The sequence below is a fragment of the Phyllostomus discolor genome, chromosome 2 (assembly GCF_004126475.2).
Source record: "Phyllostomus discolor isolate MPI-MPIP mPhyDis1 chromosome 2, mPhyDis1.pri.v3, whole genome shotgun sequence".
Lineage (NCBI taxonomy): Eukaryota > Metazoa > Chordata > Mammalia > Chiroptera > Phyllostomidae > Phyllostomus > Phyllostomus discolor.
Window position 1 is genome coordinate 79,755,309 of NC_040904.2, and position 26,689 is coordinate 79,781,997.

The 26,689-nt window shown below is 40.4% G+C and overlaps 1 protein-coding gene across 7 annotated transcripts in view; it reads left to right on the forward strand.

Moving 5' to 3' along the window:
* The window catches only part of IMPG2 (interphotoreceptor matrix proteoglycan 2), an 83,416-nt gene that overhangs the window by 16,025 nt on the left and 40,702 nt on the right, over positions 1–26,689 (forward strand). For 5 of the 7 annotated variants that reach the window (XM_036017987.1, XM_036017988.1, XM_036017989.1 and 2 more), the window contains exons 4-10: positions 1,971–2,002; positions 2,107–2,130; positions 10,998–11,047; positions 11,954–12,036; positions 16,323–16,484; positions 20,602–20,660; positions 22,099–22,119. In XM_036017987.1, coding sequence (XP_035873880.1) covers positions 1,971–2,002; positions 2,107–2,130; positions 10,998–11,047; positions 11,954–12,036; positions 16,323–16,484; positions 20,602–20,660; positions 22,099–22,119 — 431 coding nt within the window. The remainder of the gene's footprint in view (positions 1–1,970; positions 2,003–2,106; positions 2,131–10,997; positions 11,048–11,953; positions 12,037–16,322; positions 16,485–20,601; positions 20,661–22,098; positions 22,120–26,689) is intronic. The other 2 variants (XM_036017992.1, XM_036017993.1) reach the window with 1 other exon arrangement.

Consider the following 26,689-nt stretch of genomic DNA (forward strand, 5'->3'; position numbering starts at 1 on the left):
GAGATATCTTCAGTGTTTCAGCTCAGCAGAGGATACACAGTCTAGAGTGGAAAAGGGAGGTTTGCTCCCAGAGCCATTGGGGAGCTGACGTATATAGACAGAAGTCTCTGCCCCTGATCCCTGATTGGTTTGTCCTCATGCAAATGAGGCCTCCAATACCTTTTGCAGTTAGATTGGCCTAAAAGGCACTGTCCCAATTGGTTAGAATGGAGCTGCTCTGATTGGTTGGTGAAGAAGCTGATGGGGCTATAGCTGTGCAGTTCTGATTGGATGGGGAACGCCTCAGTCCTATTGGTTGAAATAGGATTCCAGGAACTCCTTTATAAGGGCTGGTTCAAATGGCGGGAACATAGTGCAGGCAGACAGTTCAGGGTCAGCTTCTGCCTGAAGTGCAGTTTCTTACAAGTAGAAATTTTAGTAAGTTTAGTTATAAAGGCATAGGATTTAATTATAAAGGCATAATTACCTTCAATAATTATTTAGTAGAACATTCAGACAAAGGTATAGTGTGTTATCTGGATTACATCTTAAATAATGAATACAAATTAGGTAAAGGAGAAGGAGTTTGAAGGGATGGACACTCTGGGCAGAGGGGACAACATGAGCCAAGTGTTTGTAGGGAATGACTTGGGCCAATATGTCAAAAGTGAAAGGAGATCAGACTGGAAAGATGGATAACTTAACAAGTTTGTAGTTAACACTCTAGAAAATAGGAAACTGTCAAAGGGTTTTAAGTAGGTGAGTCACAGGGGCTGGTAGTTTTCAATTAAAAAAAAGTCATTATGGTTTCTATACACCATAGGAGGGAATAGAGGGGACAAGACTGGAGCAGAGACCAGGTTGGAAGCTGCTTCAGCGCTCCAGATCCGAGGTGATGCGGTTGCTCACTAGACCATGAGCTAGACAAAGAGAGCATGCGAGACATTAGTGGGAAACAAGATTACTCATATGCAGTCTTGTTTGGTTGAAGTGATGGATTGGTGAGAGTGGGATAGGATGAGAGTGGCCCAAGGATGCTCCTGGTTTCTAGTTTGGATGACTAAAACCGAGAACTCAGGTGGGGAAGCAGCTTTGTGGGTGGTGGGTGGAGGGAGAATGAGTCCACTTTCAAAAGTGTTGATTTGAGCCATCTATGAAATATGAATTCTTTGGTATTTAGATATAAAGATATGGACAGTGGTTATAAATATAGTGATAGGGATCACCAGCCTTGAGGTGGTAATTATAACCATGAGAGTGGCTGAGATTGTTCTAGGAGAATCTGTAGAGTAAGAAGAGCAGTGAGTCATTTAGAATAATAGTCTCTCCATTTTACATATGAGGAAGTTGAGGCCTAACACCAGAGAGATTTGAGGATTTGCCTCTGTGGGACTTGAAACTAGGTCTTCTGACTCCTAGTTATTAGTGTTATTTTTATCATATTGGTCTCAACAGAAAACCACTAATTCAGAGGGAATTTGGGCACAGTTTGCCTTGGAATGTGACAGAGGCATAATCCAATAATTAATACAATTTGTCTTTTTGTATGAATTTTGGAGAAGCAGATTTGCCATTTTATCTATGTGTTTATATTATTCTAGGATGAGAGTTACTATAAGTATGTCACATCACAAAGTACTTTGATTCCAGGTTCATGGGAGGTTAATGTGACACTACCAATCTCTAATTTTTGTAGACTATTTTGGAATGATTAGCAGGTAACATCTATTAATCTCTGCCCATTAAAAGAGAACATGGGGACTTTTAGGCACATAAACGGAGATTACATACAGGGACGTTCTCACAGTCACAGAACAAACTTGGCATCATTAGTGTTTTGCTTTACTTATTTGTCTAGCTATAGAGAATAATAACATAGATTCTATAGCATTAGGGCATTAGTGTTCTCTATGCAACAAGTTTTATATTTACAGTTTATTAACTGTCATTAACTCAGTCTTTTTTTTTTTAATTATCTTTGTTTTCCTTAGAAACTGGCATATACAAAGGAAACTGTAAGTGGGTAAGTGTTTTTTTCCCGTAAGTTCACGTTTGGCAACAGAGATGTATCATACCTACCCCGAGACTCACCCGCAATGTAACGGTCCCTTTCTATTTTCTTGCCAGTTCCTGCAATGACCAGGCCTGTGGGTAAGTTCAAATGCTTTTCCTCATCCGAGGCCACTCCCTTCCCAGACCACCCCACAGCCACTGTGCTTGTTTACTGTCTCACCTCACCAGGAGGCAGACTTGTTCCTGTCTCTTGGGTGAAGAATTAGGTGTCAGGAAATGGAATGTGGGATGATCTACTGTTGTAGAGGCTTACAGGCTAATGATAAAATGGCTCTGAAATGGTACCACTTAGTGGAGAATAGTTCATTAAATCATGGGTGGTGGTGTGGATCACTTTATTGTGGAATGATAATTATGATTTTGAAGTCTAGGAATAGCACAGCCTTGATGAATCAATCCTCCAGTGTTAGGAATTTTGGCTTCATTGACCTTTAGGTTTAGAGGTAAGGTCATTTCTGGCTCCTGAGCAGTACCAGGACAAACAGGGCATGGAAAGTGAGAGACTTTGAGCCTACAGGGGCTAAGATTTCAGTTTCTATCCATAGTCAGAATATCTAGATTATGCCAGCATATGGGGGATTGTTTAGAAAAGCACAGCTAGGGCATGAAATCCAGGTAGGGGTCTAGGAGTTTGCCTCAGATTACAGGGAAGAACACTGAAAAACCAAGAGGTGAGTCAGTGTCCAGAGATGCAGCCTGGGCAGCTGAGTCCAGGTAAAGGTAGAGCTGGAGTGTATGTGTGGGTGACAGCGTGGTGTATGCACGTTTCAAATTGAACAGAACGAAATAGGAAGGTAATAGGCCTCTTGGTGGTCTCACTTATTCATATCGCTAATATTGTCACTGTGTCTAGGCTGGGGCCTGAGCACCTACTTAGGTGTGGGCACCTACTTAGGTGTGGTTTCTCGAGTGTGGAGTCGTCACCACTGCGAGGCAGAGCTCAGAGCTCCCTTGTGGTTGCCATTGCAACACGCAGGCGGGGGACCAAGTAATCTGGTGAGTGCTGCCAGGGCCAGTGATCTTCGTGTTTGTACCCAATAAAAATGATCCCCATCTTGCAGAACTCGTGTGGTGAAGAAGTCCATAAATACTGAATAAATATGGCTCTTAACCTGGAAGAAGCCTTGAAGTTTGCTTGAGGAAGTGGACATTGGAAAGATTGTAGCTTGTGGGCAGTGACAGAGTGGCGGAGGGAGGGTTATCGGATGTAGGATGGGAAGTTGTGACAGTGTCAGAGGGTGGGTGCGGCTCCCGGTGCATGGGGGTGCACTGAGGTAGCCGGGAGGTGTTTGAGGTGCGGTGCGCATGTGTGCATGTGCATTGTGTGTATGTCGCTCACTTTAACTGGGCACTGTTTTCTGTATTCACCAGTGTTTCTTGCAGCAAAATTGTGTGTACACAAAGGAGAGATTTGCATTATGCTCAATTATTTCCTAGTATATTAATCACATTGGAATGAATTCACAAATAAGCATCATTGCAGAATGGACGGTACCATATATTTTTATTGATAAAACACTGTATGAGGTATAAGAGGGGGCTCAAAATATTGTTCACTATCCTTAGAAAATAAGGCATGTATAAAATTAACAGTACATCTGAATTAAAATGTAACTGAATTTTTTCATACAAAAGAATATTCTTCAACAATAAAAAAGGAATGAACGATGGATGCATGCACTTTGTGTGACTGGTAACAACACAGTGAACCTCAAAAGCATTGTGCTAAGTAAAAGACATCAGACACCAGATACAAAAGACTGTATGTCATGATTTAAAAAAGATGTGTGTGTGTATAGACAGATAATTAAAATCTGAGAATTTAAAAGTTTTTGTCCTTTCCATGAGACTAGAGCAGACCAGGTTGGGTCAGGGTGGGAGTTGTGGATCCGGAGCGACCCTGAAGTTAGGTGACATGGGAGAGGACTAAGAATTCACCAAGCCCATCTGTCTTTGACTTGAGTACTATAGTGATCCCTTAAAAACCCTTAATTTGCCTATGATTTTTTAATATTCAGATATATTTTTATGATTGTTGGAGACCATTTTCATATTCTTTTTGTTAAGAGACTCTTGTATTAGTTTTCTGTTGCTGCTGTAAAACTTGGCCACAAACTTTGGTAGTTTAAAAGAACAATTTATCTTACAGCTCCAGTTTAAAAGTCTGATACAGGCCTTAAGGTATTACCACACCTGTGTTCCTTCTGGGGGCTCCTAGGGAAGACTCTGTTTCCTTGCCCTTTCCAGCTTCTAGAGGCTGACCATATTGGTTGGCTTCGGACCCCCTTCCATCTTCAAAGCCAGCAATGGCTGGTCGAGTCTTTTTTCACAGTCCATCACTCTGACACTCTCCTGTCTCCCTCCGCTGCATTTAGGGCTTCTTATGGTTCTATTGGGCCTGCCTGATGCAGACACTGGCCCACAGTTTCTGTGGCATTATGGATGAGACAAGAGAAATTCACGCGGACTACTGAGTCCTGTGGAGGAAAAGGGACAGCGTGGCCACTCTCTCAAGGGGAGAGTGCCCCAACCCTTGCCTTGACAGGTTTTTATTGGCTTCAATTTGCACAGGAATAAAGTTCATCAGTCGTTGTCAGGCAGAAATGATTAAACAATAGATAACATTCAAAGAACTCTGAGGGCTTATTCTGAGTCAGGGTCAGATAGTTAAAGGGCCATAAAATTTTGGGGAAACAAACACACTTCCTGCTTGGTCCCTTATTATTTAAATTGAGGGTATTAGCAAAGTAGGTTTCACAGGATTTTATATATTCTTTCTTAGGCCTGATCGCCCCAGGGAACCCACCCTTTCCAGCACAGGACTGCACTCACCTCCAGCATTGTTTCAGGCTTAAGTCACTGTTTCAGGTTAAGTCAGGCAGGGAAAGTAAGGCAGCCAAGAGATTGGGAGACTTCCTGCAGACAGAATGAGGACTCAGGCTATGGCAAAGCCGAGGGGCGAGGGTCCATCACCTCTTTTTCTATAGCCCCCCATGTCCTTCCCTTGGGCTCCCCATGATCGTGCCTGTCCTAGGTCATTATTCTATGGAATAAGCAATTTAAATAAGCAATTTAAATAAGATGGGGAATTCTTACCCATCTGCTGGCATACGACTTGTACCAAATACTCAGCTATTTGTTGTTTTAAGCTCACCCTACTGTCATCTGCTAACTCTTCAACAACAACAACAACAACAACAACAACAACAACAAAAACCCCAAACTATTTCCTTCCTTACTCAGGACCTTATATCCAGTCTTACCTTTTAAAAATCTCTGCCTGTCATTATTTCTCTCTTTCTCCTGGGTCTTCAGCTTGTCCTTTTAGTAACTCATCCCCATTAACATTTAAACATGCTCAAGTCTCTGCCATGTGACCTGTTTACAAATGACCTTCCCTCCAACATTTGTCTCCATTACAGCCTGACATCTTGAAAGCATCTCCACTTAGCTCCAGTTGCTGCTTAACCCCTGCTATCTGGTCTTACTGTTGTATCCTCAATAACCAGTATAATGCTTGTGCTAGGGTATGTGCCCACTAAATATTTGTTATATGAATTAACTGAATTTCTGCCTAGTCACCCAAGTCTGAGGTGGCCTCTGGTGATAGTCTCAGTGCAAGGATTCTTCTTTGGGATTTTTTTTTTGGTACTTCAATGAACTTACATTTGTAGTTGAGGGTGCCTATCATATAGCACAAAGGCAAATATACATTTTTTTAAAATTCTGTGTGGGATGACACATGCCACTGCTTTGGTACACCCTATTTTCTCCTAGATTTGTTTAGCATTCCATACTTTTCATAATGCTTCTGCACATAATATTTTGTCTAGTTTCCATTAATACCTTTGTAAAATAGACAGAGCAGGGAGGTGATTCTGTTTTAGAGATGAGGTTCTTCGGGCCCAGAGCAACTGAGATATTTTTCCTCATACATGAAGTTAATGACATATCTGGGACCAGCACCCGGGGTTCCTGGCTCTGTGCCTTGAGTTCTTTTGTTGTCACATGCAGATTACAATGACCAGAGTTAAGAACAAAACACAGCAAAGCATAGAAACTTGTCAAGGGTGGTAGTAATCTAGACAGGAGATTATGCTTGACTTGTTTCACTATTTTTTTAATGTACTTATTTATTGATTTTAGAGAGAGAGAGGAGCGGTTGGAGAGAGAGTCTGTGCCACTGATTTCTCATTCACTTATTTATGTGTTCATTGGTTGATTGTTTTTTCATCTTTCTAAAAAAGATTTTATTTATTTTAGAGAGAAGGGAATGGAGGGAGAGAGGGAGAGAAACATCAATGTGTGGTTGCCTCTCATGCACCCCCTACTGGGGACCTGGCCTGCAACCCAGGCATGTACCCTGACTGGGAATTGAACCAGCAACCCTTTGGTTTGCAGGCCCATGCTCAATCCACTGAGCTACACCAACCAGGACCATTGGTTGATTCTTGTATGTGCCCTGACTGGGAATTGAACCCACAATCTTGGCCTATCGGGATGGTGCTCTAACCAACCGAGCTGCTTGGCCAGGGCTCACTGTATTTTTAAACTTCTGTTCCATGTGGCTATGATAGGTTCTGACACAATCCCACCTGAATTCCATTGACATGATTAGGCTATAGCAGTGAGAAATAAATTACGTGCTAGAAGAGCTGAGGAAATGAGACCATAGGGGTTTGTTTGCTGCAGAAATTAAACTAAAGGTCTTAGCTGAACAACTTCAAATTTGTGGTTTGGCCTAGAAATGAAGTAGCTTCTCTGTCTCCAAACTCAACACAATTCTGTGTCCTAGTTCATTTTGAGTGACATCTTAGAGGAGCTCTGCAGGAGGCCTACCTAATGAGAATATGTGAAAGGATTCTTGTTGTTGAATGTTGTTTACTGTATTTTGAAAAGAAAGTGGGAGGGTGAGGGACTAAGTGTTGGAGTGTTAGAAAAGTGATCTGAATTACTGAGAGTTGCCCACTTACCATCATTAAAAAATGTTATTTTGAATTCAGTAAGTGAAATCTAATTTTACTGAGGTAAGCAAACTTCTCCATTGCGATTGCTTACTTAGAGAATTAGCATAAATTTGATTTTGATGTGGGCACAGTTTGACCAACTCCAGGTGAGGTCTGGTTTCTCTGGTCCTTCCAGCTTCCTGTTGCAGTTACTGTGCTGTGCTCTGGACATTTTGTCTTCCTGTGACCCCTTTGCTCTTCGCACCGGGCTGCTCTCCATAGCTCTCCCACTCTGACTGGGTTTCCCTTCCTTTTTCTGGGACCTTGCACACTTTGACTTTCAGATTGTTTTGTTTATGTAGGCCACTCTTGTCGAGATAAGGCAAAACCACTGCGGCACCCTTCTACAGACTGTGGGTCACAAAAAGGCCATGTTGTGAGGAATTAAAGTGGGTAACAATGAGGTTTCTGAAATCAGTGGGCCCACTTAACATTACAGCTCTGCTGTCGGTCAGCTGTGTGACCATGATGCAAATCCTTAACTACTTCTCATTAGTTTCCGCATTAGTTTCCTCGTCTGTGTAAATGGGGGTAACAGTATTTTCCTCCAGAGACTGAGTTATCTAAGATAAAGTACTTAGCATGGGGCTAGGTAATAGGACTTAGTAAATTTAGTTGTAATCATTCTTCTGTTATTATTATTGAAAAGGGTAGTGGATACAGTTAGTAGTTTTAGGTATGACCTTGGGTTATAGTGCATTATTGTGTGGCCCTGGGAAAATGACCCATTTGGGCCTCATTTTTTCATTTCACAAATGAGGATGTGAGAAGGAATTCTGCCTTGTGGATAATCGATAGGTCCTACTCAGGCCTGAATGTCTGTTTCAAATTCACCCAAATCCCATTTTGTTAGATCCACTTCCCGTAACCCAGGAAGCCTCCTGATGCTTCTCATCACCTAGGCCTTCCTCTGCTCATCACACAGCATGATGACTTGTCCTGATGATGTATTTTTTTAGGTTCTCCTAGATGACAGCTCCTTAGTAACAGTTTCCTACAAATACTCTATGAATAACCTGTAGTGATAGGTTTGATATAATGGTTTAACACAGGGTCCAACACAAACAATGCCCCTTTTTTATTACAAAATATTTTATTATAAAATCATAAGCATGTAATTCTGTAACATAACAATATCACACTCAAGCACGCCATGTGACATTTTAGGTGAAATGTTCAAATTGTTGTCCATCTCATGCAAGACATTCACATACCCTGCCAGTCACACTCAAGCAAGCCTTATTTCTGCTGGACCCTGTGTGTTATTTTTCAGACAGTGTAACTGAATGCCGATGTGGCTGCCTGCTGTTCTGAAAGCCAGTACCAGAGAGGCAGGTGCTGATGTAGAGACAAGAGGTTTTACTCAGGTGCCAGCAACCTGGAAGATGGGGACTCTCGTCTCAAAGCCTATCTCCACATCTCACTGCAGGTGGGGTTTTGTAAGAAGGGAGAGGGACGAGGAGACAAAGACACCAGGGGAAGAGGCTGTGGATGTGCAGTCAGTGTCCTTGCTGGTCCCGATATGAATATTTAATGTCAGCATCATGAAGCTGGTCAGGGCCAGGCAAGTCCCTGGAGTTGGGCCATCTGCATCACCCAAAGTCGTGGTCACAGCTGTTTCTTGTACGAGCAGGAGCTGAAACTGCTGGCACCTGCAGTGTGCTTACAAAGAAACTACTGGTATTTGGGTTCTTTTTATCAGTTTGTTAGTATATCTTATTCTAATTCCATTTCATGGTAGGTCAGAGTAGTATAAAGTTTTTATTCCTTGTTTCAATTGCATTTTAAAAAACCAGAAGAATCATTATGGTAAGATTTAAAACGAACAAACCAAACCTGTGTTTTTCAAATTTTCTGCCAAAGCCTGGAGGTTTAGGGATCATAGCCATAGTTGACTTGGCCTGCTCCAGCTCCAGGCGTGTAATGTCTCTGAACTATATGTTATCTAATATTCATTTAAACTTCATATGCTATCCATAATATGGCCACATTTCTAAAAGTATTATTTTAAATTACATATCAGTTGTTTCTTAGCTCCCCAGCTGCCTATACTCCAAGTAAAATTGCAGTTTCACGATGTTGCCATGACCCTGGCTGATGCGGCTCAGCTGTTTGGAGTGTTGTTGCCTGAGCCAAAAGACTCTGCATTTGATTCCTGGTCAAGGTCATGCCTAGGACGTGCCTAGGTCATGGGTTCGGTCCCTGGTCAGGGCATGTACAAGAAGCAACCAATCAATCTTTCTCTCCCACATCGATATTTCTGTCTGTCTCTTTCTTCCTCTCTTCTCCTCTCTAAAATCAGTAAGCACCCTGGCTGGTGTGGCTCAGTGGATTGAGTGTGGGCCTGTGAACCAAAGGGTTGCTGGTTCCATTCCCAGTCAGGGCACATGCCTGGGTTGTGGGCCAGGTCCCCAGTTGGTTGTGTACAAATGGCAACCTATTGATGTGTCTCTCGCACACAGATGTTTCTCTCCTCCTCTTTCTCCCTCCCTTCCCCTCTCTCTAAAAATAAATAAATGAAATATTAAAAAATATCAGTAAGCATGCCCTCAGGTGAGATGAGGATTAAAAAAAGATGTGTACCATGTTTGTCTGGAGGCTTTGAGACAACCCCCCACCCCACCGCTCAGTGAGCTAATGTAGAGCGGGGCAGTCTAAAGCAGTTGTTCTAAAGATGGGACTCGCTGGCACGCGGGCAAGTCTGTGGGGGAGATTTTTCCGACTGTGACTGGATCACCTTAGGAGGCTGACTTGTGCCAAGTTGGAAGGAGTTTCAGTGGCTCTGGGCTGAAAACTGGTGTCATCACTGTCTCTTTTGCACCATCACCTTTGCAAAAGAGAAACGGAGCAGCCTGTTCTCCTCAGGGCACGTAAGGAGCTTTAAAGTTCTAAAACTTCCCCAAATTACACTATAATTCAATTTTTATATTTTTGAGTATGTGGAAATCTGGAGTGGCAGAAACCTACTTTCTTTCCTTTAAATAAAGTGGGGACTTTCTCAGATTATGTCTTGACCTTTGCGTGCAGCCCTGTGGTTGAAGGGCCGCCGGGAGGCCTGAGGTCTGCCAGCAGTGGGGCCTGTGCAAGTCGTCTCTCTGCGCTTCACTTGCTTTGTATAAAGACATTTTATGATTTCTGTGATCTTGCAAGTGAGATAAGATTTGTGCTTGCATGTTCCTCTTAGAAGCCAGTACTTTCCAGTCTGTACTACTTGTTGTATTCATAATCATTTATTCTGCTTCCTGTAGGACTGTGAGTTTCATAGGCCATGGATGTTTTGTTCACAACTGTATGACACATGTCTTCTACCCTGCCATTGTCAATAGTATTTATTTATTCACTCATTCAAAAGTATCTATTTAATGTCTGCTGAATAGCAGGTACTATTTAGTCTGGAGGAACAGCATGGACAGCGCAGGCAAAGTCCCTGGTCGCGCGGAGTTTAGACTCATAAGGCAGCCCCATCCAACAGTGCTCTCCGTGGTGGCGGGGTGTTCTTCACTGTGCTGTTCTGTGTGGCAGCCGCTGGTCCCATGTGACTGCTGGGTGCTTGATATATGACTAGTGTGAATGAAGAACTGACATTTAAAGTTTATTTAATTTTAGTTAATTTAAATCACTAACGATGTATAGTGACTAACATATTAGACAATGTCATTCTAGAGGATTAAGGGGTTGGAAACAGAGATAAAGAAATAGATAATAAATGAACAAAATAATTTCACTTACTGATAAGAACTGAGAAGAAATAAAACTGGGAGAAAAGGTATAGTAAGTATGGGAATACTTTGTATAGTGTGATTCTAGTTGAGTATGAGTCAATAAATATAAAATAAATAAACGATGAATATCTGTTGAATCCCTTTTTGAAAAAAAAAAAAACAAGTAAACCCTCACATTTCTATCATTTTATTAACTCCAACCATTTTTTTTCCCTAGCCTTGAGTTGTCATCTCTCGTTCCTGCTGGTGAGACTTCCACATTGGGAGGTGTGCTTTTGTGCCTTTACATACTTTTCTTTTAAAATTATTTATGATTTAACACAATCTTGCTAACAATTGTTTTTCAGCTCACATTTAAAAGGTACTGTGTTTCTCTGTCCATGTATGTTGTTTATAAGCCTCAAGAAAAAGTAATTTAAAAACAAATTTATGGTATTACATTGTGGACACTTAAAAATCTTTAATTAATGAATATGATACAAATCAGAAAACTGCTGAAAACAAATGCACGACCTAGAGAACTATTGTGAGGCAAACACTCTGTCCCCACTGCTCACATCAGCAGGTGGAACCTTTAGGTTCACCACTTGTGATTTGTCTTGTGCAGTTTCCCAGAGCAAGTGTTGTTCTCCTTGCATTCTGTGGTGTACTTTAGCATGTTCCTTTAACTTCTCTATTTCCTGTAAATGGTTGTCTTCTTTATGATCAATTTTTAAAAGCTTCTCTGTATTGGAAATTTCAAACGTATGCAAAAATGGGAATAGCACACTGAGGCCCAGCGTCAGCAATGATTGATTCGTGTTTAGTCTCCAGCCTTCTCCCACTTCCCCTCACTGGCTGTGCGACTTCGTTCAGTATTTATCCCTGCTACTAGAGAGACAAATGACACTTTAAGGATAGGAACTGTGCCTGTGTCCCTAGAGTCTTGCATGAAGTTGGACATATACTGGGTGTTCAGTAAATGCTTGTTGGATGAATGAATGAATCATAATTATTTCTTACTCTGAGAAGACTTTATGCAAATGTGTCATAGGGTTAGAATGCATAGAATTTCCAGAATGAAAAAGAAGCTGCCTTACGGAATGGTTTTGTAGGCAATTCCTTATTTTATGATATGAATTCTGACTTAGTCAGGGACTGGATTTATACACATGTCTTTCCTTTTCTACTTAGGCGCTGTCCTCAGTGTCCCATATCCAGGGGTGAGCTCTTATGAAGGTACCTCAGAGAGCGGCTTGGAGAGGCTGGAGGAGAGTGTGAGTGACGCTCTGTTTTATTTAGTTTCCAACATGGAGAATAGGGTTAGGAGAGATCATTATTCCTTTGCAAGAGTACACAAGACTTCCTGTGGTTCTCTTATGGAAATATTTTGGATTCTAAAACCAGTACATTAAAAAGAATCCTAGATATTCATTGGAGAGTCACGCTTTTGGCGAGACAGGGCTTCAAATTGTAAATGAAATGACTTGGGGTCTCAGGAGCTGTCATTATGGTAATCCCACTCACTGTCTCTTGTGGGCTGTGTGACATAATTTATTATGGGGATTTTTAAAAAAGATTTTGTTAGGACTTCCGGCAAGATGGAGGCATAGGTGGATGCATCGTACCTCCACGTACAACCAAGATTAGAACAACAACAATTTAGACGCAGAATAACACCCAGACTGACAGAATTTTTCTGAATGGAAGTCAGACAGCCAAGAGGTTGAAGTAGACCCATTCGTCCAGACCAGTAGGAGGGGCAGAGACAAGCAGCAGCCGGCCTGGGTTGAGGAGCGCGGAGAACGGGGAGAACTGGGCACAGAGGGCAACTAGGAACATGTGAGCCATCTGTAGGCCATCCGGGGCACGCAGGATCGCAGTGGGTGACACGCAAGATCACAGCAGGTGGACCCTGAGTATGCAAGTGGCAACTGGCGGACCTAGTGAGGCTGTGATTGTGAACCAGGGCAGAGCGTGCAGCCCAGGATCCCAGGGAGGGGACTAGGATCCCAGGAGAGCAGAGCTACTGCCATTGTTTCCTCCCGCCCCCACCCCCACCCCCGCCCCCACATATAACATCACAACCTAGTGACTGGGTGCCCAGCCCCGGTGAACACCAAAGGCTCCGCCCCTCACCATAACAGGAGCGACACGTCTCAAACAGAAAAACAGATCAATGCCCCAGGGCTCATCCTTTTGAGCGACTAAGAGATAGCCAACCTATCAGATGCACAGTTCAAAACACTGGTGATCAGGAAGCTCACAGAATTGGTTGATTTTGGGCGCAAGTTAGATGAAAAAATGCAGGTTACCATAAAAGAGATGAAGGAAGATGCACGGAGAACCAATAGGGATGGGAAGGAAACTGGGACTCAAAACAATAGAGTGGACCAGAAGGAAGAAAAAAAAAAAACCAAGCAGAAAAGAATGAAGAAATAAGAATTCAAAAAAAAATGAGGAGAAGCTTAGGAACCTCCAGGACATCTTTAAATGTTCCAACATCCGAATTATAGGGGTACCAGAAGGGGAAGAGGAAAAGCAACAGATTGAGCACGTATTTGAACAAATAATAAAGGAGAACTTCCCCACTCTGGCTAAGGAAATAGTCTTCCAAGAAATCCAGGAAGCTCAGAGACCCCCAAAGAAGTTGGACCCAAGAAGAAACATGCCAAGGCACATCATAACTACATTAGCCAAGGTAAAAATGAAGGAGAGAATCCTAGAAGCAGCAAGAGATAAGGGGACAGTAACATACAAAGGAGTTCCCATCAGACTGTCAGCTGATTTCTCAAAAGAGACCTTACAGGCAAGAAGGGGCTGGAAAGAAGTAATCCAAGTCATGAAAAAAAGGCCCTATATCCCAGATTACTCTATCCAGCAAAGCTCTCATTTAGAATGGAAGGGCAGAGAAAGTGCTTCTCAGATAAGGTCAAGTTAAAGGAGTTCATCATCACCAAGCCCTTATTTTATGAAATGTTAAAGGGACTCATCTAAGAAAAGAAGATAAAGAAAAAACATGTATAGTAAAAGGACAGCAAACTCACAATTACGAACAACCACACCTAAAGCAAAACCAAAAGAAACTAAGCAAACAACTAGAACAGGAACAGAACCACGGAAATGGAGATCACATGGAGGGTTAGCAACAGGGGAGTGGGAGGAGGAGAGAGGGGGAAAAGGTACAGAGAATAAGTAGCATAGATTGTAGGTTGAAAATAGATAGGGGGAGGGTAGGAATAGTATGGGAAATCTAGAAGCTAAAGAACTTATAAGTATGACACATGGACATGACTAAAGGGGGTATATGGGTGGGAAAGGGGGTACAGGGTGGAGGGGAGTGAAGGGGGGAAATGGGACAACTGTAATAGCATAATCAATAAAATATATTTAAAAAAGAAAAAAAGATTTTCTTTATTTAATTTTAGACAGAGGGGAAAGGAAGGAGAAAGAGAGAGAGGGAAACATCAGTGTGTGGCTGTCTTTTGCACACCCCCTACTGGGGACATGGACTGCAAACCAGGCTTGTGCCCTGACTGGGAATCAAACTTGCCACCCTTTGGTTTGCTGGCTGGCACTCAGTCCACTGAGCCACAGTAGCCAGGTCTACTATGGGGATTTTTGCCTACATTCTTATATCCCTTATATCCCCCCTACAATCGAGTAGAATAGCTTCCTCTTCTTCAGTGGGAAAGGATATAGCTTTTATGTAGTTTAAAAATCAAGAAGCACCATGCTTTTCAAATACATCATTATTAATAGTAACCTGGCCACTATACAACATGGACTCTCTGTCACATTCAGATTTTTAAAAAATACACATGCCCATGAAGATAGAAACATTTTGTAAGGAGTTTTGTATAATATGTATTTTTAAAATTTTGAAGTTCATAAATCCTTGATTACTTAATATACAGCAAACTCTGAACATATTCCCTAAAAAGGTGCAATTCAGTTACCTGGCACTTTCTCTTTCCAAACTTGAACCTTTCATCTTTTGTGAAATCAGAATAAGTCAACCACTCTGCCCCACCACCCTCCCTATCACTGAAAAAGGCTGTTAGTAGCTGGAATTTCTATGTCGATGCCCAGCTCAGTATTTTGACCTTCAGTACCACTGTCTCCAAAATTCATGGTGCTAAAAATATTACCAGTTGATAAATATTTGTGAATGAATGAGTGAATAAAAAATGATACTATACTTCTGAACTTGAGGAGGAATAATTATGATTAGGTCTGGAAACATTTATAGAATGAGATCAAATTCACTGTAGTGGAAATGAAGGAATTGTGTGTAATCAATTGGAACATTAATGTCCAAAACAGAAAGGATGATTTGAAGCCAATTTATAGAACAAAACACTATTGAGATTCCTAATAAGAATTAGGTTGCCTAGTTAAAAATGAAGAATTAGTTCAAAATAAAGCCCAAGATACAACTTTACATTTTGGTTTTTCCTAGTACATTTTTTTCCACCTACCATTTTAGAAATCATATACTTTATTTCCATTTTGTTTGTAGTTATACTATGGTATAATGTGTATTTAATTTAGCAAAATTTAAGTGTTTTAAAATCTTTATCCTGAGCAATATGGGAACATGAGAAAACTGTAATTCAAATGATCCCCTTACTGATTTATATTCTATTCCTTATTCCTGGGAATAGATGAACTCAGGTGTATCTTACATGCAGCAGTTATTACTGTATGTTCTAGTAGTGATGTTCTATTTCCCTCATTCCTTCCACATTTATTAATTGGAATTCTTTAATGAGGAACTATTGTCACTTCTTATATATTTGTTTATTAAATCACATTAGTATGGGTACATGGATGTTTATTTTATTCTTTGGATTATAATTCAGTATTCATTTTGTTGCTCTCTTTATGCCAGCTTTGGCCACTAGAAGACGTGGATTCTAATAATATCACAGTACAAAAATGTGCTGATATGGTTTCAGATTCCACGTAGCAGCAAACCATTAAGAAACCACCACCTGTTCCTGTTGAGCTTGGTGTAGTACCTAAAAAGAAATCCAGTTACCTGAAAAGGCTGTTAATATATTCCTCTCTTCTGCAATACATTTCTGGATGGCTAGATTTTCTTCACATACTTAAACTACAATGACATATTGGAACCAATTAATGCAGAAGCAGGTTTGAGAACCCAGCTGTCATCCATTAACCAATACATCAAAGAATTTGTAAAAACATAAACAGTGTTGAGAATCATGCTTCTAGGCTATTTTTATATAATAATTTTAGCATGGCCGACTCAATTTTAACTCACAGATCGTCAAATTTGGTGGTTATTTTTGAAAATTTTTCTCTTTCCCTGAACTGATCATTGTGTGTTCAAAGGAATGTACAAATGTACCATAATTTTAATATTAACGTACATCTTGAAGTCTACCCAGTTAGTACCAAAGTCGAACACTGTATGAAAGATGATCATCAGAAGTTGTCTTTGGCATAGCATCAGGCATGTAATAGGCAACCAATATATATTTGTTGACTGAATAAGTAAACATTAACATTTATTTTTCTTTCCCTAAAAATTCAGATTAGCAATGAAATTGAGACTGCGATAGAAGAGTCTACAAAACCAGCAGCGGAGCAGGTTGCAGAATTCAGTATCCACCTTTTAGGGGAGCAGTACAAGGAAGAGCTACAGGATGCCTCTAGTTTCCACCACCAAAGCCTGGTAGAAGAGTTTATTTCAGAGGTGGGTGATTTTGGTTTGTTTTTATCCTTTTTTTTTTTTTAAAGCAAGACAGTTTTCTTGAGTTGTAAATTTCCCATATTCATAACATTGCTTAAAGGTGGATTTAGGATTCAAGCTCCTCATCTGCTTGATTCCAGGGTGGTAACTTAGGCATTTCTTCAGAAAGTTCTGTGAAAAATTCACAGCAAGACAGATGAGTCATTTCATTGAAACAAAATCTTCATACATTCACCATCTAACACATAATGCTATTTCCAACTTTCTCTGCAAAGCCAAGGAAGAATGTGTTCCATGGCATGGTTTTAACCTAACAGTACTTGGAGAAATGAGCATCTTTGAGAAACTACATACAATGTAGTGTTTTCTTCAGAAAACATTGAATTAGACTAGCCCACAACTTTCCTTTCTGGAAGAACTCTATATAGGGCTTGAACTCAAGGTTCCTTCAGTCAAAAATGACCATGCTGTCTCCCTTCTTGTGTCCCTTGCTGTAAGGCACTGAGTGCCCATCTCCCTCCCTGCCCAGTTACAGGACACTCCACTCCTTCCTGTTTATTTCTTCCATTCCCTCTTGAGGGGGTTCTTCTTGGCCACATTTTCAATTCCATTACCTTGGACTAATTTCCTTCCCTAGACACTGTGTCTAGATGAGAAATAAAAATATGCACCTCCCAGCCATGCAGCATCATTGTAGCCATCAGACACTGGCATGTAGGCCAGACGATTAATTTTCCTAGGTGTGTGGCCAAGTTGTGAGGTGTATGGAATGTGGAAGAAATGTCAGCCAGGCCAGAGGCCACCTGGCATCAGACAGGGTCTTAGATCAGCTGTCTGGCTTTCTCTGCCCGTGGATTAAAGAACCGTTAATAAACCTCAGTGTTTGAGTAAACAAATGTACTGCATATTTGGAGGTCATCCAATAAACACTCTGAAAAACATCTCCATTGGGGACTTTAGGAGGTAGGTAGCTGTTGGCTTGAGGTGGTTTGAAGGTAATGAAGAGTCTGGGCCTACCTTGAAACAATTCCTTCCCTGGCCTGTCTCTGCATCCCCTTTCCTTTCACCTGGAACCAAATGTCTGCCAGTAGCCACGTGTGGCTCAGTAGTGTCGGGGGCGTGTCTCTATAAGATCCTCTTTCCATGTTTACTACCTACAGAAGGGGGTTAACGAGCTTTCTCCCTTGAGGGCACAGTCACAAGGATTCTTCCTTCAATATCATTGCTTAGATAATGTTGGAAGACACACAGAGAAAAACAAAGCCTGCTTGGGGCGTTGAGGCTCAGGAGCTCCTCCTACCCCACCCCTCCTTCCTTCTTCTTCCTCCTTCTTCTCCTCCTCATCCTCCTTCTTTCTCCTTCTTTTCATGAGGTGAAAAGTGAGAATAAGATAAGCTTGAGACAACGCCAAGTGTGACATCAGAGAGGGAAAGTTCAGGCTTGAAGCCAGCCACCGTCTGAGCACAGACAGGGTCCTGGCATACTGCTCCGTGTTCTGTAGGCTGCTGGGTGTCCTGCTTGCTGATGGCAGCTTGCTGATGTGGGCGCATGTTTCTGTTTCACACATGAGGCCCAGGAGATTAAGTAACTAGTTCATGGTCATTTCAGCTTCTAAGAATAGAAGGGGAAATCAGATCTCCACCTTCTTTTCAGAGTGTTCCTTTCCTTACATTGTACAGAGCCCCCTTCACCCTAACTCAGGTGAGAAGTTGTGGTGGGCCTCACTGTTTTCTCAGTCCTGGTTCTAGTTCTCAACTGCATTTATTGTGTGTCAGGGGAAAGAGGAAGAGGCATGTGATTTAATGAGAAAAATACTGATTTCGGTGTTAGAGAGATTTCGATTAAATAAATTCTGATTCAGTCACTTACCTAATGCATTACCAGGGGGCAAGTTAGTTGACATCTATAAAATCCGGAAAATATGTATCTCTTGGGATTGTTGCAAGGATTGGAAGTAACACTGCAAAGCACTAAGTACACAGCAGTCACTCAATACATGGTACCTATTATTAATCTTGATGTTAGTAAAGTGGAATGACTTCTTACAACCGAACACCTGTGTAGAAACTAACTGGATATGATGGATTAGAATATCTGTATGTGTTTAGACTCAAGAGATGGCAAAACTTAAAGTAAGATGAGTTTAGTAATAATAGTAATGTGCAATTATACAACATTTTGCAGTTAATGGAGTACTTTCAGCTACATTCATTTTAATCTTACAAAAGCTGATGTGGTTGGTGAGCAGGGCAGCATTCGTTTTGTAAAAGAGACGTGCACAGCCCTTTTCCCAGCAATAGCAGCTGGGACTTTATCCCTCAGTCTTCAGATTCCTTGCCCTGAAGGTCCCATCCCCACCCCCACCCTCTAAGAATTATAGCAAGACTCTGTTTCTTCTCAGAGAATAAACAAGGCAAATTATTATAGGCAGAAAGTTGCATGTGTTTGGATTCTTTATTCTTAAGGCATGAAGATATTCAGTGAACCAAAATTTATTTGTTTGATTATTTATTTCAATTATAGTGACATTCAACATTATATTAGTTTCAGCTCTACAGCATAGTGGTTAGACACTTACATAATTTACAAAGTGATCACCCCAGTAAACGTAGTATCCGCTTGGCACCATATGTAGTTCTTACGATATTGTTGACTATATTCCCCATGCTGGACTTCACATCCCCATGACTGTTCTGTAACAACAAATTTGTGCTTGTTAATCCCTTCACCTTTTTCTTATCCACCAAACCCACCTCCCGCTTGGCAACCATCAAAACGTTATGTGTATCTATGACTTTATGTTTTGTTTTAAACCCAGACGTTTTAGAAATCACACTCTCTTGATTATATGAGGGCTTAGTATTAAAAGCAGTTGCCTAAAGCTCCACTAATAGTTTCCAAAATACACTAACAACTTGCTTCCCTTCTTCTGCTGTTGGCCTCAGAGGACTTATCTGGATCAAATCTTCTGGAATGTAGTGGACTAAATGTTAAATTCTGTTAAACATTTGGTATTTGTGCATAACACGATTATTTTTAGATATTTAGTTCAGACTAGAATTCCTTTTTTCCTGCTCCAGTCACTAAGCAGATACTGATTTACTTGGTGGGATGTTAGAGACTCAGTAATAAAAAACTGGTTCCTGCATATGGGGTGCTCATAAACAGATCTTTCGACCAGAGAAGTTACCCAGTCACTGATTCATAATCTCCTTTGTGACAACCAGTGAACAGGGCCTTTCCTGGGGGCTTAATCCAGTCCTACAGATTTTTAAAAAAATTAAAAGAAATATGTTTATTGATTTCAAAGAGAGAGGAAGGAAAGAGAGCAAGAGAGAGAGAGAGAATGTGAGAGAGAAACATCAATTGGTTGCCTCCCATGCATGCCCCGACTGAGTAGTGAACCCACAACCTGTTGCTGTACAGGACAGTGCTTCAACCAACTGAGCCACTCTGGCAAGGGTCAGATTTCTTCCTCATGTTGACTGTGTCCACAGTTCCCTTGTATTGTAGGAACAAGAGACAGACATCACAGACAACTTTTAAGAAACAAGCACCCGAGTGTTTGTTACTGTGTGTGTTGAAGCCAGATTTCTAATCCAAACTATGACATTTAAAAATATTATTATAGCTTCTTTTGAAAATAATGCTTTTTTTCACATTGCATCATGTAAGGGAAACACTAGTGCATTGCCAATAAGAAGTATGCTTTTTATAATTTGAACAAAAACTAATATTAAAGTGTATTAGAAACTTAAAAGACAAAATAAAAAACTGTATCAGTGTTGTGGTAAACACTATTTTCTAACATTTAGACATTGTAATCTAACATTTTCTAACATTGTAATTATTAGACATTATTGTAATTCTAGCATTGTACTCCATTCTATTCTAACATTGTATTCTAACATTGTAATTATTAGACATATTATCTAACATTTTCTAACACTGTAATTATTAGAATTTTCTTAATAACTTTAGGATCCATGTGTATCTGTATGTATTCAAGATTCTAAGAGTTGTAAACAGTGCACTTTATATTCTATTTCTCAAAGCATTATTTTCTACATCCTTTTCCACATTTCTACATAGTTACAAATTTTATTTTTATTTTTAACAGGTTGAACAAGCATTTACTGGGTTACCAGGCTACAAGGACATCCGTGTACTTGACTTCAAGTAAACAGACTTCCTCTAAAAGTGCATGTTTAGTAGCATTGTTTATATAAAGTGCAGTATCCCTTTAGTGTACATTATATATACAACGATAATTCAAAATCACTTGATGCTGTGTTTTAATGCTACTTCTGGTAAATTTACATTCCTAATGCTAGTATTTCAGGTGAGAAAAGTAAGTTACCAAAGGCAAAATAATGTATTCAAGATCTGTATACTAAATCTGAATAATAATAATGTACACTACAGGATCCAGCACAAATAATGCCCCGTTTTTATTACAAAATCTTTTATTACAAAATTGTAAACACATAATTCTGTAACATAATAGTATCTCGCTGAAGTACACCATATGACATTTTAGATGAAGTGTTCTAATTAAAACTATAAATTATTACACCCATATTATTGCCCTATTGACTGCACTCAAGCAGGCTTTATTTCTGCCAGACCCTGTATATCTAATAGTACAATAATGCATACTGGATTTACAGTGGGGCCAGGGTAAGAACTTAGGAATTCATGTCTCCACCTTGCTGCGGGCATGTTACACTGCTGTTATTTGGCACTGAGGGGTGCCTGTAGTCAGGTTAGGTGTAGCTTGAAGTCCTACTGAAGCTTGTCAATATTCTGTTGAGGTGACTTGGAGGTCCTGATGTAAGGCAACTCTGCATTCACCTTCTTTTCTAACATAATAGTTCTGAGTAAATCAGAGACCTCTTTTGAAGGTGTTTCTTCCCTGCTTAAGACATGCTGTATAATACCTGAGAACACTTTTTGCATTAGGCCCTTCACATTCCTGAGCTCACTTAATCTCCAGTATCCTCAGAATAAATGTTATTATTAATACTCATTTCAAAGAGAAGCAAACAGGTTTAAAGGGATGAAGTTTGAGCCGAGACAGAGAGCCTGTAAATTAGCTTATATGTTTGAAACAAAGTGTCTGACTTTATAGCTCTTTGCTTTATTAATAAATAAATATTAATGGTTATGCAATATCCTATAGGTTAGTCAGTCCTGGCCCCTTCCAACCCCTTAGAACTTTATTGTATATTACCTGATTTTTCATTTATTTCAATACTACATAACACATTGTATCTCCCTAAAAGTGTTCCCAATTGTGTTAATGCCAGCTATTGGAGTCCCCTGCTGACTTACTGAAAAGGTTTGTTTATAAAGATAAACTTATATGAATTCTTCTAAAAGTATTTTAACAAAGTCTAAAGATAGTAAAGACTATTTATTTTAAAATAGAATATGTTCTCCACCTTTGCTCACTTCCTGAAACCCACAGGAATTTGACAGCTTCTGATACTATGCACACATTTTCATTTAAAGAAACATTTCAGAGGAGATTTATTAAGAAGTTGTATTTTGATCAATTGTGTGGCAAATATAACTGTTTTGAGTTCTGCTTAACACTTTCAATTTTTATTTTCAGGTTCCCCAAGGAAAATGGCAGGTAGAGTACTTTTTAGTACTTTCTATGCTATCCAATGAATGAGCAGTTAGTTTAGAAAAGGTGGTAGACCTAGGTTCAAAGGGGCCTGTCTCAATCCTTTACCACTTCCAGCATCAGTAACCATCTTTGTACAGATGGGGGGTTGACAGAATTTTTCTGTTCAGGGTCAGATAGTAGATATTTTAAACTTTTCAGGCTGTATGGTCTCTGTTGCAGCTATTCAACTCTGCCACTCTCGGATGAAAGTGGATACAGGCAATGCATTGAAAACGAATGTGGCTGTGTTTGAATAGATCTTATTATGGACACTGAAATATAAATTTCATATAATTTTCACATGTCACAGAATGAGGGGGCTTCACCCGCAGAGCCCCACCATCCACCGAGGATGAGAATAAGTCTACCAAGATATGATCTGCTTGGGGAGAAAAGGTGGCCGATCTCTCAGAGGAGAAAGGCCAAGAGCCTTTTACTCGATGGGCTTGTATTGGGTTTGTTTTGCACAGTAATACAGGTAAAGCTCATTAATCATCATCAGGCAGTAAGGATCAAACAATAGATAACATATAAAGAACTCTGAGGGCCTATTTTGAGTCAGGGTCAGATAGCTAAAGAGCCATAAAACTTTGAGGAACAAACTCACTTCTTGCTTGGACCCTTATTATTTAATTGAGAACATTCTAAACAAAGCAGGTTTCACAGGATTTTACATATTCTTTTTTAGGCCTGATCACCCTGGGAACCCCCCCTTTCCAGCACAGGGCCGCACCTACCTCCAGCATTGTTTCAGGCTTTAAGGCATTGTTTCAGGCATAAGTCAGGCAGGGGAAGTAAGGCAGCCAAGAGATTGGGAGACTTCCTGCAGACAGAATGAGGACTTAGGCTATGTCAAAGCCAAGGGGTGAGGGTCCATCATCCCCTTTTGCTATAGCCCCCCAAGTCCTTCCCTGGGGCCTCCCTGTGATCATGCCTGTTTTAGATTGTTCCCCCCTTGGGGAATCTTACCTGTCACTGGCTAACTGATCAAGCATTGGGGTCCAGGCAGGGTGAAATAAAAGGAGCAGAAGCAGTGCCCCTGCCAGGGAGATAAGCTGTGTCTCCTTAGTGGCTTTTGGTCCAAAGGTCACTCACTCAGCCTTAGCCATGGTGTGGTTACAGCTTCTGAAACCAGGCAGGGCAGTTCCCAACATCACAGAATGTTTTTCTTTAGATTTTTTCCAACCATTCAGAAGCATAAAATCCATCACTCGGTGGCAGCAGGCTGGATTTAGCTCATGGGCGGAGGTGCATAGACCTCTGTTACAGACTGGTAACGGACAAGTTCTCTTAAGTGTGCAGTGGGGCAGGAAAGCAAATGTTGGTTTACAGCTATGAGTATTCGAAACAGAATTCGCTCTTGTGTTATTATTTACTAATTATTGTATTATTTCCATAAAAATGACTGTAAACCTACTTTTGCCTTACCTGTATTGAGTCACACTCAAAATAGGAATAAAAACTTGTATTAATGTGAACACTTTCAAGCATGCTATGCATTCAATAATATAATCAAAAGTCACTTGCAGTGGTAAATGAAGGGAAGAAAGCTGATCTTTGTAAGAGTTCGTTTGCAAAAATAGCTGGTCTCCAGAATTTTTTACAGGAAGCACAGTCAATAGAAAATCATAGTCAACACCCCTGGTGAAGGTTGTTTGTCATTTTTTTGCTTTTGGATTCCAAATTTATTGAAACTTTGCTTTCTTTTGGAAGATCAATAGATATAATATAGAATTTATGAAGTGTATCCATAGGCTAACTATGAGCATGTTTACCTTATATTTGGAAAAGGCTTTCTGACTTCCTCATTTTCATTTATATCATTTTAGCAAGTATTTACTGAGTGCCTACTATTTAGGCAGATCCTGTGTCTACAGAAATTAGTAACTGTTGGCATCCATTGTCTAGGAACCCAGTCCAATGAAAAATACTTTCAGAGATATGTCTAAATACTGGATTTTTTTTTGTTTTTTCATTTTACTTTTTTATGTCCCTGTGGGATAGTGAAAATGAGAATTAATATTCATTCTATTTTGGTGGTGGGGAGATTTTGCTTCAGAGAGGCAAATTAATTTGCTGTAAGTTATGTGACTGGGAGGTATGAGATGTCTTGACCGAGGTGATCAGAATTTGGGTTTCTGTGCTCTGAGCACATGTGAAGTGCTCCGTGTGTGTATACTGCAGGTGTGTGTGTCGCTGGTCTCGACTCAGCCAACAAGCCTGATTGTTTAACTGCCGCCCCTTTGTCAACATGTACAACACCCCAGACTCTGCCCTCACCCACAGTCGAAAGAAGAGTGGTTGTTGAGTGCTAGGTCCTCTCTGGGGACACAGACAACAATTCAATATGAAGCCATTAGATTTTCTAGGTACAATTTCCAAAATTTTTCAGTATTGTCAGGTACTGGGCAATTGATGAAATTTATTCATAACTTTTTGGTATACTTTTGTTCTGAGCTGTGTATAAATGAATGTGTGGCACAAAAATAGTCTATTTACATGGTGCATAATCTCTTTCTAGACATTTATAAACATTACATGTTATAAACATAACAACAAAATACTATAGACATAAACATTTATATGCACATGAAATCTTCCATTTGCTTTGTACCCCCTTCAAGATGCACATGTTATTTTAAGTTAGCAGGGCTCATTGAAGTGAACCAACAACATATTTGCCTGGTATACACACTTCATAAATTCAGCTCCAGACTTTGTAAGTGTGTTTCTTTTTCCTAATAGAAGTTTCATAGAAGAAGGGATATCTGAGTTTCTCTGAAATACCTTTATTTTGATTAATCTTAATGAGATGAGGTTGCATTATTTTTTTCTATTTAAAATCTGCACATGTCAAACAGCCAACAAGGGCATTTGAAGTGAGAGACTGAGATAGGGAAAATTTCACCTCCATGTGATTGAAATCTGGAAATAGCTGTCAGACAGAGAAACATTCCTCTTTAAAGCAGCTGTTTCGGTCTAGTTTGGAAGATGAAAAATGACCGATGGTGCACGGTCAGTTACCTTGGACTTAGCACAGAGAGCCGGCCCAGCTCTCCCCAATCAGATCATGTTTGTCTACCAGCGTGCTTTCGGCTTCTTAGGCACTCCCTGGGCCTCCTGGCTCTCTTCTCTTCTGTTGCCATCTCCGTACCCCATCTGCCATGCCAGAGCTCAGTCTGTTCTGAGTCACAGTAAAGTGTTTGGCTCTGAGAATAGATGGTTTCCTGATACCTCAAATATTTCTTTGAGTTCTCTTTCCAGGATACAAACATGGTGCCCTGGCTGGTGTGGCTCAGTGGACTGAATGCTGCCCTGCAAACCCAAGGGTTGCTGGTTTGATTCCTGGTCTGGGCACATGTCTGCGCTGTGGGCCAGGTCCCTAGTTGGGGATGTGAGAGAGGCAACCAATCCATGTATCTCTGGCACACTGATGTTTCTCTCCCTTTGCCCCTCTGTAAAAATAAATAAATAAAATCTTTTAAAAACACTATCCAAAAAAGGTAATAAATTGCAGCATTTTTCTGAGGATTTTTATCTTCATTAATTAATTTATTCTCACTGGACAAGGTAGATCATAATAGAAGTGTCATTTTTAAATGTTCAAGGGAAACGTTTGGGAGACAAATTTTATTTTGCCGATACAAAGGAAGGCCAGTAATCTAACCCAGACTTCCTGATTTGCATAGATTTGTTGATCCATGAATATTTCTCTTGATCTTCTCCATATATTTACAAGTGATGCAAGGCACATCATAGGCTCCCAGTGAAGGCTTGCCTCTCCTCTGATTTTCTCATGGCCCAGAAGCCCACTCAGGTGCTAACTGGTACAGCCTTTTCTTCTCCAGTGTTTCCTTGTGGCTGTTTCCTGTTGTGGAGCCATGATAACATGCTAATATGTTGTACAAAGACCCCAGGAGAAGTCCACCTTTCTGCAGATACGGGCACGGTCCATTCCACAGAGCTTGGGAAGAACATGGACATGTGCACAGGGTTGTGTTCTGGCTGTGAAGCCATGCCTCTAAATGATTGCTCAGAAGACACAATTGTATGAAGAAATGTATACTTTTTAGGGTAAAAAATTACTCTTTCATATTTAGAGACTGAAAATCCTTTGGATTAAGTATATCACATACTGTCATTTAGGTGGTATAAACTCAGTTTTCTTATCTGCCTGTATTAGTGAATAAAATAAACCATTTGTATTTTCAGTATTTTCAAATATGTTTATTGAACTGCTGTGAGCCAGGCATTGTGCTAGATGCTGCGGACACATCTGGGATAGCGAGTTTTGACCAGTAGGTGTCCCTCTTACTGTTTTATTCCACGTTGGAACCATCATTTGGTTATTTTAGCATATTTTACTGAATTTATTTCTCTACAAAAAATATCAGGAATTATGCACGAATCAACATATGCTGACATGAAAAATTAAGTGGTTGAGGGACATTATAGATGACAAGCAGATGTCTTACCATTCAGAGCAGCAGGTGTCAAAATGCTCAGTTAACATTTTAAAGTGCCCAAACCACCG